The 19,802-nt window shown below is 53.4% G+C and overlaps 1 protein-coding gene across 3 annotated transcripts; it reads right to left on the bottom strand.

Moving 5' to 3' along the window:
• Nucleotides 1-42: 42 nt before the first annotated feature.
• On the bottom strand, nt 43-19,787 carry SIRT2 (sirtuin 2). Of its 3 annotated transcripts, XM_043895112.1 has the most exons (16): nt 19,678-19,781; nt 18,852-18,898; nt 15,755-15,803; nt 15,381-15,494; nt 12,387-12,428; nt 12,149-12,255; nt 11,969-12,025; nt 11,286-11,354; nt 5,245-5,374; nt 2,832-2,891; nt 2,465-2,520; nt 2,239-2,315; nt 2,100-2,151; nt 1,104-1,174; nt 894-960; nt 43-776 (listed from the first exon to the last, which is right to left on the bottom strand). In XM_043895112.1, exons 1-16 carry the CDS (start codon nt 19,691-19,693, stop codon nt 618-620), a joined length of 1,173 nt encoding a protein of 390 aa, XP_043751047.1. In that variant the 5' UTR covers nt 19,694-19,781; the 3' UTR covers nt 43-617. The 3 variants fall into 3 exon arrangements, with proteins under 3 accessions (XP_043751047.1, XP_043751049.1, XP_043751048.1); XM_043895114.1 differs by lacking the exon at nt 18,852-18,898 and having other exon boundaries at nt 19,678-19,787; XM_043895113.1 differs by lacking the exon at nt 18,852-18,898 and having other exon boundaries at nt 19,661-19,708.
• Nucleotides 19,788-19,802: the final 15 nt, after the last annotated feature.

Genomic DNA, 19,802 nt, shown 5'->3' on the forward strand with positions numbered 1-19,802 from the left:
CCCTCTGGGCCCCAGAAAAGAACAGCGAGGCCAGACAGCTAATCGGTGGTTGTTTTTTGTTTTTAATTCGTCTCTAATAAGCAACACCATCTGCCCACCCCTGCATGGGAAGTGGGACCCAAGAGAGGAGGCCTAGCACCCACTTTTCAGAGTTGGAGGCAGAGGCCTGAGAGGCCTTGAGGCTCGGATCTCCCCACTGGGTGCGTGGAGGGCATAACCCCCCACCCAGGATAGGTTAGGTTTCAGCTACTTGGCCACGGACCCTTGGGAGCAGTGGAGAGCGTGTGGGCCCTGGGGCTCTTGTTCTGGGACAGTTAGCAGTTTGGAGGTACCCCTGGCCCCCTGAGCAGTTAGAGATTAGGGGGGCTGATCCTCGGCCATAGGGGTGGTTAGAGGCTGTGGGCTGTTAGAGACAGGCTGCCCAAGCCTCCGCCCCCAAGAATGTTAGAGATTTGCTGAGGTCAGGGGTGCTGGGACACCAGTTTTGGGAGGGAATCGTTAATACACTGAGGAAATGTTCTGAGCTCCCCAGAAAAGAGCTGTAAGTTAGAGGAGGGCCAGGGCTGGCTGGGGCCAGCTGTCCCAAGGCTGGGCGTCCTGCCTGGGAGATGCAGTGGTCACTGGGGTTTCTCTCCCTCAGTGGTCCTGGCCTCGTCCTTGGTGGGAGGTGGTGGAGAATTCCTGGGGGAAGCTGAAGTAGTGGGGTTGGGGGCCCCCGACCCTGACTGGGCATCTATGCTGGCATGCTCCTTCCGAACAAGGTCCTCCAGCTCCTTCTGCAGGGGGCAAAGTTCACAGAGGTCAGAGGTCATCATGCATCCTTGGGTCGGAGGACCTGTGGGAGGGGGATCCAAGGACTGGGCTCGGGGTTAGCTGGGGTGATAACTCCTCACCTTCCATCCGAGGAGGTCAGCAAGGGCCAGGCAGCCCTGGTCGCAGTCGCCCAGCCAGGCCACGTCCCTGAGGGCGAGGGGAGAGTCAAAACTCCCAGGCTTGTCTCAGCACCAGTGGCTCTGCCTGTCCTTTGCCTCCATGCCTTCCCTCCCACCTGGGCCCTGTCCCTCCCAGGCCCCACCTCACCCCGCTGCAGACCCAGGCCTCACCTGTAGGCCTTCTTGGAGTCAAAGTCCATGCCTCCTCCGAGGGCCATCATCATCCCGAGGAAAGGGTCAGTCTGTGGGGGAGGGGGAGCTAAGAGCACAGACTCTGGAGCCAGGGGGCCTGGGTTTGAATCCCAGCTCTGTGACTTTGCTCAAGTGGCCTGGCCTCTCTGAACCTCAGTTTCCTCCTCTGTGGAGTGGGGGTAATCACCACACCCGCTCTGAGGATGACACTGTCAGTGGGTTAATACAGAGAAGATGCTGAGCAGAGTGTGTGCCACACAGCATGTTTTTCGCCTGCTGGAGGAAACAGCTGTCCCGGGGGACAGGGGCTCCCTCAGTTTGAAAAGAGAGCTGCTGAGAGACGGCACGGTGACTCCTGATGGCACTGCTGCCGGCCCGGGGGCCAGCGAGCCCAGACTCTTCAGTCACGGGAAGCTCAAGGTTCCTGTTTTGGCTTAAGTTGCTTTGAGCTGGGGTCTTATCATCCCCTCTTAAAAGGGTGAATGGGACTTCCCTGGCAGTCCAGTGGTTAAGAATCCGCCTGCCAATGGAGGGGACGTGGGTTCCATTCCTGGTCTGGGAAGATCCCACATGCTGCGGGGCGACTAAGCCCGTGTACCCCAACTACTGAGCCCGGACCCTAGAGGCTGTGCTCTGCAACAAGAGAAGCCACTGCAGTGAGAAGCCCGCCATGCACTGCAGTTAGAGTAGCCCCTGCTAGCCACAGCTACAGAGAGCCCAGGTACAGCAATGAAGGCCTACTATAGACAAAAAATCAGATAAAAAAGGGTCACTGACCCAGAGGCCTGTGGAACCCTGCAGAGTCGGGGTAGCCTGGAACCTGACCCCTGAGGATTCCAAGATCCCCAGGTCTGAGATGAGGGGCCCAGAGTATTGGGCTTCCCCAGAGACCTGTGCCCGGGTTCCTGGGGGGTCTGGGGGAGGTGATGTGGGGCTCGTGTGTGGGGGTGGCGGGGTAGGATGAAGAGGACTCACCTGGCCAGTCTTCTCCTTGTTGATGAGCAGGCGCGGGGTGGACAGGGGCGCCCTGGGGGATGGTGAGCTGAGTGATGAGGGCCTGTCACGGCTCCCCCGGCCCCCCAGCAGCCCCCCACAGCCCCAGCCCCCAACCTACTTGCCAATGAGGGACGCAAAGGGCTGCACCTGCAGGGAGGTGCCCATGATGATAAGGAGGTCCACCTTCAGGAAGTCCTACGAAGCGGGAGCGGCCAGTGAGGTCAGCTGTCAGCCCCCGTCCCCCACTGCAAGCCCACCCACAGCTACTTGGGGAAGCCACCTGCCACAGGGCAGGACTTAGGCTGCCCCTGCGTGGGCCGAGACGGGGCGGCCGGGACACTTACTGACTGCATGCAGGAGAAGAAACGCGCTGGGAGGTTCTCGCCGAAGAACACGATATCTGAGGGGGAGACAGATGGACAGACAGACACGGGGACAGAAAGAGATGGTGAAAAAACAGGGGACAGAGACAGGGAGGGGGAGAGACAACGGGCAGGAGCAGAAGGCAGACCCCAGGGCTGCAGTGGGAGTGTGGATGGGGCAGTGGGAAATAGGCCAGGGGGCTATGGCACCCCCTCCCCTAGTCAGGGAGACAGGGTGACCAGGGTGGGGTGGATGGATAGGGAGCATGGCCTTCTTGGGAAGGGGTTAGTGGGTGTGCAGGGTCCCAGCCCGGATCTACCTCGGTTGGTCCCAGGCCCCAAGCCTCACCAGGCTTCACCACGCTCTGACATTTCTCACACTTGGGAGTCACCTCGGAGAAGATCTTCTCTGGGCGTGGGGAAGGGGAGGAAGAGGAAGAGGTAAGAGGCACTGGGCGGGGCTGCAGCCTGCCCATGCCACCCCCTTCATTGTCAATACAAACACATCTCAGTCATGGGGGAGCCTCCTGGGGCGTTTGCCCTGCCCAGGAAAGACCTCCTCCCAGCACCAGCCTACAGCTATTACATGAAAGAACAAACAAATAAGCAGACACGTCCCAAAAGGGGCAACTTGGTTCCACCAGCCCCCAACTTGGGGAATCTGGACTTGGGAGTGAAGTTCTTCCCATGGGTCTTTCTTTTTTTCTTTTTAAATTTTATTTATTTATTTTTGGCTGTGCTGGGTCTTCATTGCTACACGGGCTTTTCCCTAGCTTCGGCGAGCGGGAGCTAGTCTCTAGTTGTGGTGCACGAGCTTCTCATTGAGGTGGCTTTTCTTGTTTTGGAGCATGGGTTCTAGGGCGCATGGGCTTCAGTAGTCGAGGCTGCCGGACTCTGGAGCACAGGCTCAACAGCTGTGGCGTACACATGGGCTTAGTTGCTCCACAGCATGTGGGATCTTCCCGGAGGGAAATCAAACCTGTGTCTCCTGCACTGGCAGATGGATTCTTTACCACTGAGCCACCGGGGAAGCCCTTCCCGTGGGTCCTTGAGGGCAGCCCTGCTCCCATCACGGGTCAGGTCAGAGAGACCTGGTGGGTGCCAGGTCAGTGGCAGAGAGGGAAGAATTATGCAGATAATCCTGGGATGGAGACAAAAACTTAGGTCCAGGTGCTTCCCACTCTTAGGCTCAGTGACAGACCCCCTTCCCCCACCACACACCATGCTATGACAATCCTCCTCCTCATTGCTTATTAATTAGAGCTGTAAAGGCCTCTGTCACTTGCAACCCACAGAATCCTAGCTTGTTCATTCAAATATTCACTTGCTCCTTCAACAAATATTTATAGAGCACTGAGTTAAGGTCTGCCATTTACTTTAAAATATTTCTGCATTGACAGCTCATGATATTTTGTGGGTGATGCTTGTGTTACTGCTGCAAGGGACACATAATGGGGTAATGTTAATTGTACATGACCCCCAGCTGCTTGCACTTGGGCCATTCAGGAACTCTTGCCCCAGGGGCGGTCAGCTGGCATTTTGTCAGAAGGGCTACACTCCAAAAGCCCTCCTATCAGCACTGCAGCTGTCCCTGCCCCACATGGACACCAGAGGCTTTGTGAAATCAGCATAAAGAAGGCCAGAAATGGGTTTGCATGGATGAAATAAGTGGCTTCTTAATTAGCACAATGGATATCAGAAATCAACTCTCACTGGCATTCTAGAAATGTGGATTGACTGGGTGTTTTTTCTTCTTCTTCTTCTTCTCTTTTTGGATACTCTGCCCTCACATGAACAGGGACAATGACTTTAGCAAGCCCTGGAGTCTCTTCCCTTAGGGACAGCCCCCACCCAGCCTTCATACCAGGGCTGTGCCCAGCCTCACATGTCATGGACTCTGCTCACCTGAATCCGGCTAATGGGCTGGTTGAATCCTGTGTCTCCGGGGCAGTGCTGTCCAATATGGTGGTTAGAGCCACATGCGGCTTTTACATTTTAATTAATACAAGCTGAAGAAAGTTAAGAGATTCGGTTCCTTGGTCATTTTAGCCATATTATAAGAGCTCAATTGCCCCATGGAGCAGATGGCTGCTATGCTAGACAGTGAAGATATATATAGAACATGCCCCTCACCACAGAAAGTTCTCTTAGATACTTCTGCTCTTCTTAGAATGTAGTCGTATTGGCCTGGATGAGGCCCTCATGTAAGAAGGGGTCAAAGCACCCAAAGGACACAGGGCTAGGGTTTTATGACCTCACGCAACAGGCTGGATGACCATGTGGAGGCTGGTATGCTAACACACGTCGCCGTGTCTGGAGCCTGCATCCATTATACCCCGGCTATGAGGTGGGGTTGGGAGCAGAGAACCCCCATTGCCACCTCACATCTTTAGGGGCTGCCGTTACCTGCTAAAAAGAGCCGCGGGGACTTCCCTGGTGGTCCAGTGGCTGAGACTCCACACTCCCAATGCAGGGGGCCTGGGTTCGATCCCTGGTCAGGGAACTAGATCCCACATGCCCCAACTAAAGATCCTGCATGCTATAATAAAGATCAAAGATCCTGCATGCCCCAATTGAAACCTGGCACAGCCAAATAAACAAACAAATAAATGAGAAAAAAAAAAAAGAGAGAGAGAGAAAGCAAGAGCTGCAGAGCTGCGTAGGACAGAGCTGGTGTCTGTGAATGGAGACCCTGTCCCTGGCGCTGAGGAGCAGACAGGGGACTGGAAGCCTGCCCTCGGGGGTAACCTCCAGCCCCTCACCTTTCATCCAGCTTAGCGAGTACTCCTGCCGGCAGCCTGAGCTGACGCAGTGCGATGTGTAGAAGGTTCCGTGGGCCTCCACCAGGTCTTCAGGTTCCAGCCCAGCCACTCGCTCCAGGGTGTCTATGTTCTGGAGGGAGACACAGAGGGGAGAGGGTCAGGAGTGAACCACCTTCCCCTCCCAGGGGTCAGAAGACAGAGCAGGGGACTGCAGCTGAGAGAGGAAAGTGGGACAGGGTGAGAAGAGAGGAGGGGAGAGGCAAGGGGCAGGGGTGTGTCTAAAACTCTTTGGTTCTCACTGATTGTGCCTCTGAAAAGTAAGCCCTGGACGCTTCAAGGCAGGGGCCCAAACTCAAATGCCTATGAACCCAGGCCACTGCCACCAACCAGCCCTGGTGTTTTTCTGCAAAATCAGGCCATTTTGCTTCCCTTTTGTGGAAAATTTGTTCTGTTAGAACCAGACACTCTAGTGGCACCAGCCAGAAATTTGGTGAAATAAATGTACCAATCTTCAGTGTCTCTACTGTAAACACGGCCCTCTCAGATATGGCATCCTTGTGCAGTACCCAACCTGCACAGCTGTCTGTGGCAGGCTTGGCCAGACATTAACACAAATCAATGAATCAGGAAGTTGTTTTGAGTTTTAATTACAGTTCTCCTATTTAACAGTCGGGTTTCTTACTGTGATCTGCTGCATAGATAGTATATTAACTTGTATTCTCAGACAGAATTACTTTCCTGAGTCAACACACAAGGATATTTGTCTCTTTCACATTTGTGTTTATAGATAATATATTAACTTGTATTCTTTTCAGACAGGATTACTTTCCTTAGTCAACACACAAGGATATTTGTCTCTTTCACATTTGTGTTTATAGATAGTATACTAACTTGTATTCTTTTCAGACAGAATTACTTTCCTTAGTCAACACACAAGGATATTTGTCTCTTTCACATTTGTGCTTTCTCCAGCCATTTTGGAGCAGCTTTTGTTTGCTCACAAGGAAATGCCACCAAGGCAGGTGCTTCTGGAGGACCTAGCGGATGTTACAGAGATGGCCAGGCACATGCAGCCCACAGCTGACCCAATGAGGTTTCCCGGAGACTCCGCGAACCACCATTCCATTTCCAACTGCCCTCTCTGCTTCCAGTCAGCCCTCAGTTTATCCCCAAAACATGCAGACGAGAGTCTCTGTTTCCAGACTTTCTGTGGCTTTCCCTTGCCCCAGCCTACTAGAAATGCTAGTTTTGCCTTTGTTCCTGGACTTCCTCACATGCAAGTAAGCAGTGTGTATGCAAATAACTGGGCTTCCCTGGTGTTCCGATGGTAAAGAAGGCAGGAGACCTGGGTTCGATGGCTGGGTGGGGAAGATTCCCCTGGAGAAAGGAATGGCAGCCCACTCCAATATCCTTGCTTGGAGAATCCCATGGACAGAGGAGCCTGGTGGGCTATAGTCCATGCATGGGGTCGCAGAGAGTTGGACGACTGAGCAACTAACACTACTCACTACTACTCATGCAGATAACTAAATGGCATGTCAAAGGACTACCTACATGCCTCTGTGTTACCTTTTGATGCCACTTAAAAAAAATTATTTATTTGGCTGCACCAGGTTGTGGCACGAGGGATCTTTGATCTTTGCTGCTGCATGCAGGATCTTTGGTTGTGGCATGCAGGATTTTGTTCCCTGACCAGGGATAGAACCTTGGCTCCCTGCATTGGGAGCTTGGAGTCAGCCACTGGACCACCAGGGAAGTCCCTTGATGCCACTTTTGATGGGGCACCCACAAGTAAACAAAAACGAATGTGGCTGGGGAGTTCCCTGGTAGTCCAGCGGTTAGGACTCGGTCCTTTCATTGCCATGGCCTGGGTTCAATCCCTGGTTGGGGAACTAAGATCTTGCAAGCTGTGAGCACAGCCAAAAAGCAAAAAGAATGTGCCCAGACTTCCTGAGTGTTCTAGTGGTTAAGCATCTGCTGACAATGCAGGGGACATGAGTTCGATTCCTGGGCCGGGCAGATTCCACATACCTTGGGGCAACTAAGCCCATGTGTCACAACTGCTCTAGGGCCCATGCACCACAATGACTGAAGCCACCACATCGAGAAGCCTTGGCACCATAGCAAGGAGTGCAACTACAATGCACTCTTCCATGAGAGTGCAACCAATGAAGAGTAGCCCCTGCTCATGGCAACTAGAGAAAGCCAGCACGTAGCAACAAAGACTCGGCGCAGCCAAAAAACAAACAAATCTTGGGGGGAAAAAAATCTATCTTAAAAAAAAAAAAATGATGTGGCTGACCCGTATGGACTGGTATGAAGCAATCTCTTCAAGATGTTAGAAGGCCCTGTGTACAAGATGTAGAAAAAAATCAACATATGAATTTGGGTGTTTGCTTGCCTAAGTGTGGACTATTTTCAAAGGAAACCCAAGAAGCAGGCAACAGTAGTGGCCCCTGGGGAGGGAAGCTGGGGCTGGGGAATACGGCCCAAGAGGCTCAGTATAAAGGACAAGCAGCAATGACCGCATGGAGACACGGAGCACCTGATGTCTGGCCTCGGTGCCAGGCAGGGAACAGGGTGTGGGGAGGAGGTGGGCTGCTTAGCTCTAGTCAACTGCTCCCCCCTCCCCCACCCTCAGAAAGCCACCTGGGGTGTAGCCAGCTCTTCCAGATCTGCAAGAGGAGCCTGAAGTCTGAGTTTTCATCTGCAATCTCTTTTGATTGTCAAACGTTAGCTCACTTTCGGTTTCAAGACATCACGTCTCTGACTGACATGCTTTTAAAAAGCATGAAGCGGGCTTCTCCGGTGGCTCAGTGTTAAAAAAATTCGTGTGCCGATGCAGGAGACATGAGTTTGATCCCTGGTCCAGGAAGATCCCACATGCGGAGGGACAACTAGGGGCAACTGAGCAACTACTGAAGCCCACACAAAGCCCCTAGAGTCTGTGCTCCACAACAAGAGAAGTCCCTGCAGTGAGAAGCCTATGCACTCCAACTAGAGAGCAGCCCCTGCTTGCTGCAACGAGAGTAAAGCCTGTGCAGAAACGAAGACCTAGCAGAGCCAAAAAAAAAAAGACTTCTCCCCTATAAATGGGAAAAAAAATTTTTTTTTAATTAATAAAAACCATGAAGCTGCTATGTGGGTGAGTATAAGGAAGGGTCTTCCAACTAAGGGCTTAAGGGAAAGAAAGCTGAGTATAAACCTGATGTATAATGTAAACGTCACAGATACAGATTTAAAAGAGTAGAGATCACAGTGACTTGACTGAAGGAAACAACTGTTCTTCTGTTTGAATGGATACTTGTGTCTTGAGATAAAAATAGCATCGCTTCAAAAGTGCTACATCGTCACAATTCAGGAAGACCTGAAGACAGTGTGTTCCAGAAAACTGGGTCAGTGACTCAAAAAGTGGCTGAGGTTGAAGAACAGGGTGAGGAGGAGTTGAAAAAAGGAATGGTTTCATGAAACATGAGAGTGGAAAAATGTTTCCACCTGTGTGTAATGCAATGCGTCAGTGTGAATATACATGTAGACTTAAATCTGTGTGTGAAGTATTATAAGTAAGGGGAAATGCCACCACATTTCACACTGACCCCAGAACATATTCATGTTGGCTTTCATGTAAAAAATAGCCTGCAGCTGTTGTGCTTTTGTGGTTTGGGACAGGAGAAGGGGGTGCCTCATATGGAGCTGGGGAGTCAGCCCTCTGAGCATCTGGGATGAACCACGTGGTCCTGGGTCTGCGTTTCTCGTGCTGGGACCCCTGTGATCTCCTGGTCTCTCCTGCTCTCCAGCTGGAGTCCAGACGCCTTAGTGTCTGGCTGACTGTCTGCCTATAGCTCCATGTGGCTGTCTAACGGGCATCTTAACCACGACGTGCCTTCAGCCAAACTCTTCCTCTGCCCCCAACGCCTGCACATCCCACCATCTCAGTAAAAGACAGCAGGTGCTCAGGCTGAGAGATGTCCGACCATCCCTGACTCCTCTCCTGCTCTCAAGAACCATTTCACATTCAATCCAACAGGAAGTCCTGGTGGCTCCACCTTCAAAACGGGTTCACAAGTCACCCACTTCTCCCCTTGGACAGCCCCCTCCCTGGCCCAGCCTCCATCCTCTCCTGCTTGGACCATCACTGCAGCCCCTTCCCTGGTCTCTGTACCCACCCCTACCCCCAGTGCTCCCTCCCACAGTCTGCCCTCCACATGCAGTTAGGGGGTCCCTGTGAGCACCCAGGGCAGATCATGCCTTGGCCCTGCCCAGAGCCCTCCTGTGGTTCCATCTCCCACCAGGGAAAGGACAAAGCCCTCCCGGTGGCCCCCAAATGCCCACATGGCCCACCTGTCACCTCCTGACCTCATCTCCTCTGTCCTTTCCTACTACTGTCCTCTGCGCTCACTCAGATCCAGCTATTTGAACACGCCAAGTGCAGTCTCACCTCAGGGCCTTTGCACTGGCTGTTCCCTTTGCTTCTCTCCCTGAGATGATCCCATGGCTCCCTCCCTCCCCTCCTACAGGTCTTTGTTTAAATGTTCCTTTTTTCCGTAAGGCCTTCCCTGACTTATTGTTCACAAGAGCACCCTTCTCCCCACGCACAAACAGAACTTCTGATTCCCCTTTCCTGCTCAGCCGTGCTCCATAGACGTCTCAGCATGAGACAGACTAGATACTCGACTCATCCTTCTCGTCCACTGTCCCTCCCCACCCTAGAGTGTCAGCTTCAGGAGGGCAGGGATGTCTGCTCCCTCTGTCTACTGCCTGCAGGGCCTGGCACTGGTTGGTACTCAGTAAACACCGGGGCAGAAGCTGATGAACAGGATTGACAGCAGGGCCCTGGTGAAGATTTCATGAAATCACACACAGAAGGTGCTTGGCTTCAGGTGAGCTGTTCGTATCATGTCTGAACACATTCCGTGGATAAAAGGTCAAGTCTATCCTGACCTGGGGCTCCCCTCAACCCCCACCGGCCCTAGGTGGGAGTACCTGCCCCCTTCTGAGAATTCTGGACCTGAAAAAAAAGACTTCATCCTCCCCCTGGTGGCAGATTCTGAGGCTGCAGGCTCCAGATTGCCGGGCCAGGAAGAAAATAATAGAACACCTATTTCTACCTGTGGGTTCTCTCTCTATTTTATAATTTTGGGTTCTGAGATATAAATTAGAGCAGGCATGGTATCACTGCTCTAGTAGGTCATGTAATTCAACACATATTTATAAAACAAAAGTAGGGGCACACTTTTCATTATTGGGTGTGCCAGACCCCAAAAGTCTCACCAACTAGGAAGCCAAGAATGTGCGCTGTCCTTACCTGAGGACCTCTGGGTGAGGCCCTCAGCTAAGTGCCTGACATGCATGAGCTGTGGCCCCATGGCCCAGACAAGGCCTTTGTGCAAATTATAAGAAGGTGCCCCTTTCTTAAGATTCTATAGTGGGAGACCTGGGTTCAATATCTGGATGGGGAAGATCCCCTGGAGAAGGAAATGGCAACCCACTCCAGTATTCTTGCCTGAGAAATCCCATGGACAGAGGAGTCGGTGGGCTACAGTCCATGGGGTCACAAAGAGTCAGACACGACTGAGCAACTAACACTTTTACACTTCAGCGGTCATGCTAGACCAACTCACTTCAGATCATCTGATGGAAAACCCAAAAAAACATGGTGCCAAAGGAGTCTGCTCAGAGACGGGGTCCTTTCTCAGTACTCACGGGGTGGCCCCCTGAGGGAGGTCACTGCCACGCTACCACAGGCCTGAGAGGGTGAGGTGGTTCTGGCCTCTGCTTTTTTTCCCCGCCCATCCTGTGTGGCATGTGGAATCCTCGTTCCCTGAACAGGGATCAAACCTGTGCCCCCTGCACTGGAAGCAACGTGGAGTCGTAACCACTGGATTGCCAGGCAAGTCCCTGGCCTGTTTCACAGAAAGGGAAACTAAGGCTGAGAGAGGGGACGTGACTCACTGCAAGTCACCAACAGAGAGGCTGCGGCCTGAGCTCTTGACCCCTCCTGCCCGCCCTCTTCCTCCCAGGACGCCCGAGGTCCTGCCTACCTGTGTGTAGCAGCGCAGGAGCAGTCCTTTCTCCTTCAGCAGGCGGATGAAGTAGTGGCAGATGGTGGGCTGGAGGGAAGCAAGCACTGCAATGCTGACTGTGTACCGCCCTGGCCAGGAGCTGTTCCAGACCTGTTTCTCCTCATGGACTCCTCACACCATGAGGCACAGACCTTCATTATCCCCATTTCACAGGTGGGGGAACTGCGGCTCAGGGAGGGTGACTGTCTGGCCAAAGTCACACAAACTGTGGAGTTGGCGTTGGCACAGAAGCAGCCTGGCTCCAGAGTCTGGGCTCTTACATGTATCATTAGCTCATTTAAGCCTCACAGCATTTCTTTTCACTATTATCGGCTCCATTTTACAGATGGGAAAACTGAGGTCCAAGGACACAAGAGCAGGAAATGAGAGAACAGGACTTGGACTCAGGTAGTCTGGGCCCAAAGCCCACGCTGTTTTGTTTTGTTTTTTACTATGCTTCAAGGCTTGCAGGATCTCAGTTTCCTGACCAGGGATTGAACCTGGGCCACGGCAGTGAAAACCCAGAATCCTAACGAGTAGGCCACCAGGTCCCATGTATTTAATAGTTGTAGGCTATTTGTCTAAAGGGCCCTGAAGGGGTCCTTCCCATGCCTGCTGGCCCCCAGTTTTTCCTGTCCCCACTTCCACAAGAAAGAGCTCACCTTGAACTGCCCAGGATAGAGTTCCTTGGCGAGAGCAAAGAAGGGCTCTGGATGTTTCTGTGGGAGAGAGAGCCGGAGGGCAGGTGGGCACCCAGATGCCCCTGGTGAGATGTGAGCAGGAGCCAGGAGGCCCCGTCCACCCCCCGTGATGACAGACCCTCCTCCCTGTGCGACACACACCTTGAAGTAGCTGATTTCAAAGATGGCCTCCGGGTAGGGAAGACGGTATTTCTCCAGGTTGGCGTAGAGGCCCGTGTTTGGGGAGCGAAAGTCAGGGATGCCTGCAGCTGGGGGAGGCGGGGTAATCAATAAGGGACTCCGGCCCCTTTTCTTTCACACCCCCCAACACAGCTCCTCCCCAGGCCCTCGGAGGGGCACCCCAACCAGGGAGTGGCTTTTGGGGGAGGGGAGCACTTACAAGTGGAGATTCCAGCTCCCACCAAACAGATGACCCTGCGACCTGGAGGAGGAGAGTTTAGGCAGCATGTGTTTTTCTCTTTTTCAACTTACATTTGGTTATTGTTGTTTTGAACATCAAACATTGCTCCAAAATATGAACTGTTTATCTTAAGAGAGTTGTCTTTGCCATAAATTAAGTACTGAACTGATGTTTACAATTGATTTTTTACAACTTAAAAAACTTTTAAGTGGCACTGCTGTCTAATAATCAGATATATCATCATGGACTGAATGTAATTATTAAAAACGTAAAGTTTTTTTTAAAAAAAGAGCAACGTTTTCCCTTCCCATTCTTACCTCTTAAATAATTGCACCTATCACAGTCCCTGAAGCCATTTACTTTGTGCCAGGCCCTGCGGCAAGCACTTCAGATCCCTGAATGGCTCTCCAAGCCATCGCAAGGTGGGTGGTATTAACATTCCCATTTTACAGATGAGGAAACTGAGGCTTAGACAGGGGAAGGGGTCATACAGTTGACTGATGGAAGAGCCAGCATGGGGTCAAAGAATCCATTGGTTAAGATTACACCAGTGTAGCAAGATTCATGAAAAGGCCACTTGGAGAGAAGTTTCTCCTCCTAGCTAGATCTAGACAAACACAGGAGATCTTAGTGAGAGGTAGATCTTAGGGAGAAGGCTGGGAGGGTGTGTTCCCCCGGAAGTGCTGCAGGTTACTGTGGAAAAAAAAAAAAATCTCTGGCCACCTCTTTATCTTCTGGACACAATACTGGACAGCCATCTATTTCCAGCTTAAGATACACATTCCTCCATCCTATTCCTTCCCTCCATAATCAAATGCATGTTAGCCACCAGAAGTCAATAATTTTCAAGTGAGGATCCAAGCTGGGCCATTCTCAGCTCACACACAGTGAGCAGCAGAGTGGATAAGGGCTTCCAATCCTGGCTTTCCCGTGCACCAGCAGGGCTGTGGGGGAGTGGGGCGGGGGTGGGTCTTAGCTTCCTGGGCTTTAGCTTCCCGCTCTGTAAAATGGACACAATCACTGTACTGGCCTCGTGGGGGCTGTTGAGACAAGGAATTCTCTCCTGTGAAGCTGAGATCAATGCCTAGCACTAATGATTCTTCGAGACACTAGTACTCAACTTCTTCAGACCTGTGATTCATATCCCTATAAGCACTTTGTTCCCCCAATGTCACCAGTTTTTGGAAAAGATGGGAAGATGTGGGCGGGGAGAGGTGGAGTCATTTCACAAGCATGCAGGGCTGTGCAGAAATAGCCTGACTGCCTCTTTGGTGGCTGGCTGGCAGCCCTGCCGCGCAGCACCCTGGGCATCCGCCAGTCGGCTGATGGACACACACGAGTGTGAGGGCCTCGGGTGTCAGGATGCCATCGGGCCAGGCCTGGCAGACCCAGCGGACCCAGTAGAAGGGAGTGAGTGTGAACTCTAGATTCAGGAGCCCTGACTCTGCCTCTCGCCAGCTGTGTAACCCCGTACCAGGTTACAACCTCTCTGTGTCTCAGTTTCCTCCTCTGCCCAGCCGACTCCTCACAGGTCTCCTGTGCAGATCCTATGAGGGGATGCCTGTCAAGTGCGTAACCCAGTGCCTGGCAAAAGGTGAGAGCCCAATTCATTGTTATCATTTATTATTATCCCCTCACAGGCACCATCAATTATTCTAAAACCCAGGTGCAGGAGGATGGACGGAACGAAAGCTTTGTAGCCACTGCCTGTATTCTCTTTGGGGCCCACCCAAGCCAGAAGACGGGGCTTCCTGAGTGGCTCCGTAGTAAAGAATCCGCCTGCCAATGCAGGAGATGTGGGTTCGATCCCTGGGTCAGGAAGACCCCCTGGAGAAGGAAAGGGCAACAGACTCCAATATTCTTGCCTGGCAAATCCTATGGACAGAGAAGCCTGGCAGGCTACAGTCCGTAGCGGCTGAAGGCCGCTGCTCCAGGAGAGGGGGGCTCAGGGCGTCTGGCCTGGCTGCCTGAGAAGAGATGGCAGCAGCTGGAGGACAGGGAAACTGGAGGAGACGTCCCTAACAAAAGGCTGTTCAGGACCCTCAAAGGGTCGATTGTTCTAGTCAAGGACTGCCAAGGGCTCGGTTTCTCAGACTCTGGTGACCTCAACTTGAGGCAAGAAATATAAATTACCCGGTGACCTGGTAAAAAATCTCTACACCACACCCGGAACAAGCCACCTGTAAGAATCGTCATGGGGAACACTTAGGCAATGCTTGCTCTGTTTCAGGCGTTCACATCTATGAATTTATGTAATCCCTCTTCATAATCCTGGGGCTTCCCTGGTGGCTCAGACGGTAAAGAGTCTGCCTGCAATGCAGGAGAAGAGGGTCTGATCCCTGGGTCAGGAAGATCCCCTGGAGGAGGGCATGGCAACCCACTCCAGTATTCTTGCCTGGAGAATCCTGTGGCCAGAGGAGCCTGGTGGGCTACAGTCCATGTGGTCCCAAAGAGAAGGGAGGAAGCGTCTACGGCCACACTACCCTGAACGTGCCCGATCTCGTCTGATCTCGGAAGCTAAGCAGGGTCGGGCCTGGTTAGTACTTGGATGGGAGAAGGGAGGAAGCCATGGAGATACCTGGGGGAAGAGTCTATTCCGTAATCTTATAAGGTAATTACTATTATTAGCATCTTCACTCTAATAAACAAGCCTGACCAATAGAGACATGTGATTGGTTCGGGGGGTAGGACTGTGACCCAAGTTGGGCTAATCGGAGCCAATCTCTGCTCTTGTGCTTGAACCACTGGGAGAAAGTGGTTTTTCCGTGGGAGTTGCTAAGCTGGTAGAACTTGTATTTACAGCTGCCAGGAGCTCCCATACAGAGAAGAGCCAAGAAATAGCTCAGCACAGAAGTTGCTGAATCCAGCCACACTTCAGGATCAACAGTTACAGGATCAACACACTCCCTTTTTGGCACCAGCCAGGGGGGCTGGAGTCATGCAGGAAGGGGCCCAGGGGGGCAGGGAACTCACAGCGCTCGCTCTGCATGTAGCGGCTCACTCCTTCCAGGGTTAGTTCGTCCAGGAGTCGCTCCTTCTGGGTGCCCAGGCCCAGAGTCTGGGAGAAAAAATTCCGCAGGAAGTCCACTGGCCAAAAAGAGAGACAGCGGTTGGGCGGGTGTTTGTTCAAGGGGACACAGAGGCCCTGAGTGCCCCCTCCCAGCCCTGGGGTCTCCTGTCTTCCCACGACTAAAGGTTGGATGCCTGGCCCCGCCAGGGATCCCGAAGCACTGCATCTGTTCTTACACACTTTGCATGTCACCCCCGGTGGAGGTGAACACCCGGATCCCTGCCCTAAACCACCCTTCAGAACCCCCCAGAACCATGCTCCCAAGGCAGATACTCACTCTCTGCTTCTCCGCCAGTGGCTCCTGCCTCAGTGTCTGAATCTGAGTCCTGGAAGGGGTGGAGGTGGGGTGATGAGGTCCCAGAAGTGGGGTTAGGGAGGGGAAGAGGGGATGACACCAGGGTTCTGGGGAAAGGCTGTGGCTGGGAGGTGGGCCTGAGGGAGTGAGGGGCAGAGGGGACCGTGCTGGCGGCACGTGTAGGCTCTGGGACAGGCTGCCTGTGTTGGAAACCCAACTCTGCAGCTCGAGAGGAGTGTGGCCTCCTGTGGGTGACTGCATTTTTTACTGAGTCTCCGAGCTCCTCCTCTCACAAGTGGAGCTTGGAGGATGGAGAAAGGCCACCTGGAGGGCTGTGAGCCATGTGAGGCGCTCACCACAGCCCTGGTCAGGGGCAGTGGTGGTGGCGGGCGCTCAGGAAGTGCTGGTTACTGCTCTCATCACCTCCCATTGTCCACGTCCTCACCTCATATCCCCTCCAGGCCCCTGCCCTGCCCAGCAGCTCCGCAGCCGCCTCAGCTACGTCAATAATGCTGGTAGAAATGCCTCAGTCCTCACCCTGTGGCCGTCAGCCCTCTGGCTTAAAGCCCCCACTCCACCTTTCCAGCCCTTCCGTCTCCTTATCAACTCCTCTCCTTGGCCAGGCGCCCAAATTGCGGGTCTGCGACTCTGTCCTGGGCCCTCCCTCCCGTCTCTGTCCATCTTCCCTGGGCCAGCTCCCCCATTCACGCCAGTGGTCTCAGCATGGTCTCTGACAATACCACCTTTCTGTCTCCAGATCCAGGGTTTCCGCAGCCCCCGGATGCCTCCCCCTAAGGGTGACCTCAGACCCCTCATTCTCACGGTGTCCCAAACCGGCCTCAGCATCTCTTCCAAACCTGCTCCTCCCCCTGGGGCCCTAACTCGGTGTGGCTTCTGTCCCTGTGTTTGCCAGATGTCTCCTGCCTCCCTCGCCTGCCCTCCTGCCATAGCATGTCCCCTCCCCGGGGCTCCACGTGGGCCAGTCTGTCCCTCCAGGGGCCCTGCCCCAGCCTCCGCCCGAGTTCCTAGTCTCCGTCATCTCTGATCTACTCTCCTGCTCTCTGTGTGTTGACCTGTCTGGGTCCACCCTTTGCCCTCCACATCAAAGGCCTTTCTCTTTGGCTTCCCCAGTTAAATCATCTGATCACAAACATCTATGGTGTTTACCATGATGCCAGCCAGCTCCAAGTCTTGGATTTTTCACAGTCACCACTGGGTAAAAATGTGTTAAGTCCCTCAGTTGTGTCCGACTCTTTGCAACCCCATGGACTGTAGCCCGCCAGGCTCCTCTGTCCATAGGATTCTCCAGGCAAGAATACTGGAGTGGGTTGCCATGCCATTCTCCAGGGGATCTTCCCAACCCAGGTCTCCCGCATTGCAGGCAGATTCTTTACTGTCTGAGCCACCAGGAAAGCCAGGTTTCCTTGCTCTAAGATTGTATCTATAAGCTGTACAAAACTCTGACCATTAGACAATGTGTAACTTGAAGGTGCTTGCCTCATGAGTCCCTCACCCACAGCCCAGCCCTCCCACCCCATCCTCCCCTTCAAGATAACCACTATTAACAGTTCAATGGTAATTACTCCAGATTATTTTCTCTGAGTTGGCGATGGACAGGGAAGCCTGGCGTGTTGCAGTCCATGGGGTCGCAAAGAGTCGGACACGACTGAGCGACTGAACTGAACTGAAATCTCATTATTTCCCCAGAAATGGGTCGCCCCACAGTACAATGCCGCGCCTCGCATTTTCCACCAAACAATATATCACACACCCGCCAGCTACAGAGTGTTGCATTGTACGGTTCATAGTTCATTTAACCCATCAACTGACAGTCGTTTGGGCTGTTTCCAGTTTGGCTGTATCACACAATGCTGCAATTTACTCCCTCGGATCGCTCTCTTTGGGACTGAGGGTCCCTTTTCCACATGAAACCTTTTTCTCTTGACAGTGGCTGGGCTTTGGGAGCCAGGCGAGGGAGAAGCCTGGCCTGACAGGGAGCTCTTGTCCCCTTGGTGTGACTCGGCCGTGCATCTGTGGGGCACTCTTGTCACAGCTTCTGCTCTGCCCTACATGTGAACCGCGACCTCGTGTCTGTGGGTGGGCTGGCACGCTTTCAGGCGGCAGACAGTGAAGCTCTGTGGAAGGAGGCGAGGGCCCTGCCCAGCACGTGGGAGCAACTTGGTCTCGGGGGGAGCTGAAGGTGATGGTGGAGCCTCTGTGACCCCTGCTTCCAGTGAAGCATCTGGGAGGCAATGTGTCAAGGCGCCGAGGGTTGCAAACCTGTCCCTGCTCTTCTAGCCAATGGACAGAGGACAAGTTGTTAAAGAACTCAGTTTCCAATTCCTTGGCTATAAAATGACCACAGTAGACCCGCACCCCTCCCCTCCACCGCTGTCCCCAGGATGCTAGGAAGCCCATCAAACACGAAGCAGAGTACCCAGCTGGCTTAAAAACTCGGTAAATGCTAACCATCAAGGTAATCAGCCACCTGAATCCTGAACACACGACACTCTTTCATGCCCCCGAGTATACCCTCTGCCTGGGACACCACTTCTCACCTTGCCTAAGAAAATCCTAAACTACTCTACACTGATTACCATGTGCTGTATCTCAGTCTGACTCCGAGATCAGCCTGTGGATTCTTCCCGGGAAGGGACTGGCTGGAATCTGTGTGATCTCACACTGTTTACTCTGCGCTTCCAAAGTGCCCTGCGCTACTTTCATGATCACCAGTAGAGTCACTGTCGAGTCACACGTCTGTGAGATCTGTGAATTCAGGAACCAAATCTCTTCCATTCCCATTGGGAAAGAGGTTCAGAAGGGAAAGCGGGTGGGAGAGGTGTGCAAGGAGAAAGGAAAGTTTGCAAGGGCGGCCTAGGCTTTAGGCCACACACCCTTCTCTGACAGGCCCCAGAATCCACCATTCCCCCAGGGGCTGAACCACAAGGGGAGGCGGGGTGAGGGGCTGGGGCAGTGAGCTGAGGGCCCTGGGGTCTCTGACTTCCCTCTACCACCTCCCCCCGTGTGGGGTGTGGGAAGTCCATCTCTCTCCTTCCCTCCACCCTTGTCCCCATCTCACCTGAGCCTCCTGCACCTTCCCTGCCTGGGTCTCCTCGGGGTCAGAGGCTGGGGGAGGAGGGGGAGCAGACGTGGTTACGGTGAAGGGAGTGGTTAAGGGGGAATGAAAGGCTTCCAAGTGGGGGTACAGAGAGGGGCAACAAGACCCTCCAACCTAGTTATACGGGGGTGGGGGTATAAAAAGGGAGTGGATGGAGGAAGGGAAATGAAGAAAAGCAGATCTTATTAGAGTGGAGAGTGCTGGGAGGAGAGATGGTTGGTGAAGGACAAAGAGGCTGGGATAGGGAGGCTTAGGAAAGTGAAAAGAAAGTAAAGCAGATAAGGACATGAAGGAAGACGTAGGAGGAGTTAGGAAGGACACAGTAGTGTGGGAGTGTGTGCTGGGAGGGTTAGGTTTTGGGTTTGCAAGAAGAGGTGGTGGGGGCGGAACGGAAGGGCGAGATGGTAGGTTTAGAAGAGGAAGGAAGAAATAGGAGGGGACACCAGGGGTCCCCGAGCACCCTACAGTTCCCACCAACAACCAGGTACCCTTAGCAACCCGGACAGCGGTATTCTAAGTCCCTAGTAACAAGGGTCCTTAGCAACTAAGGTGCGAGACACACGCTATCATTAGTAACTTCGGGGACGTGGCAAACGGACCCTTAAAACCTCGCGACCCAGAAACCCACCAATCTAGCAATATGTATCACAACGGCTCCCTGAACCGCATTCCCCTCCATGCAGCCCGCATCTCCTGCCCCACCACTCCCGCCCTCGGGCCCCGGGGCCTGCAGCCCTCAGCCAGGCCCCGGCACGGCCCAACCCTCCTACCAGGGCCCCCGACTCACGATCCGGATCGGCCATGGGCGCGGGGCGGGGGCCCTCGGGACTGTCACCGACTGCTCTATCCCGTGACGGCACCGGAAACAGGAGGGGGCCGAGATAGGTCAAAGAACTACAACTCCCAGGAGCC

This window comes from Cervus elaphus, chromosome 4 (assembly GCF_910594005.1).
Source record: "Cervus elaphus chromosome 4, mCerEla1.1, whole genome shotgun sequence".
Classification (NCBI taxonomy): Eukaryota; Metazoa; Chordata; class Mammalia; order Artiodactyla; family Cervidae; genus Cervus; species Cervus elaphus.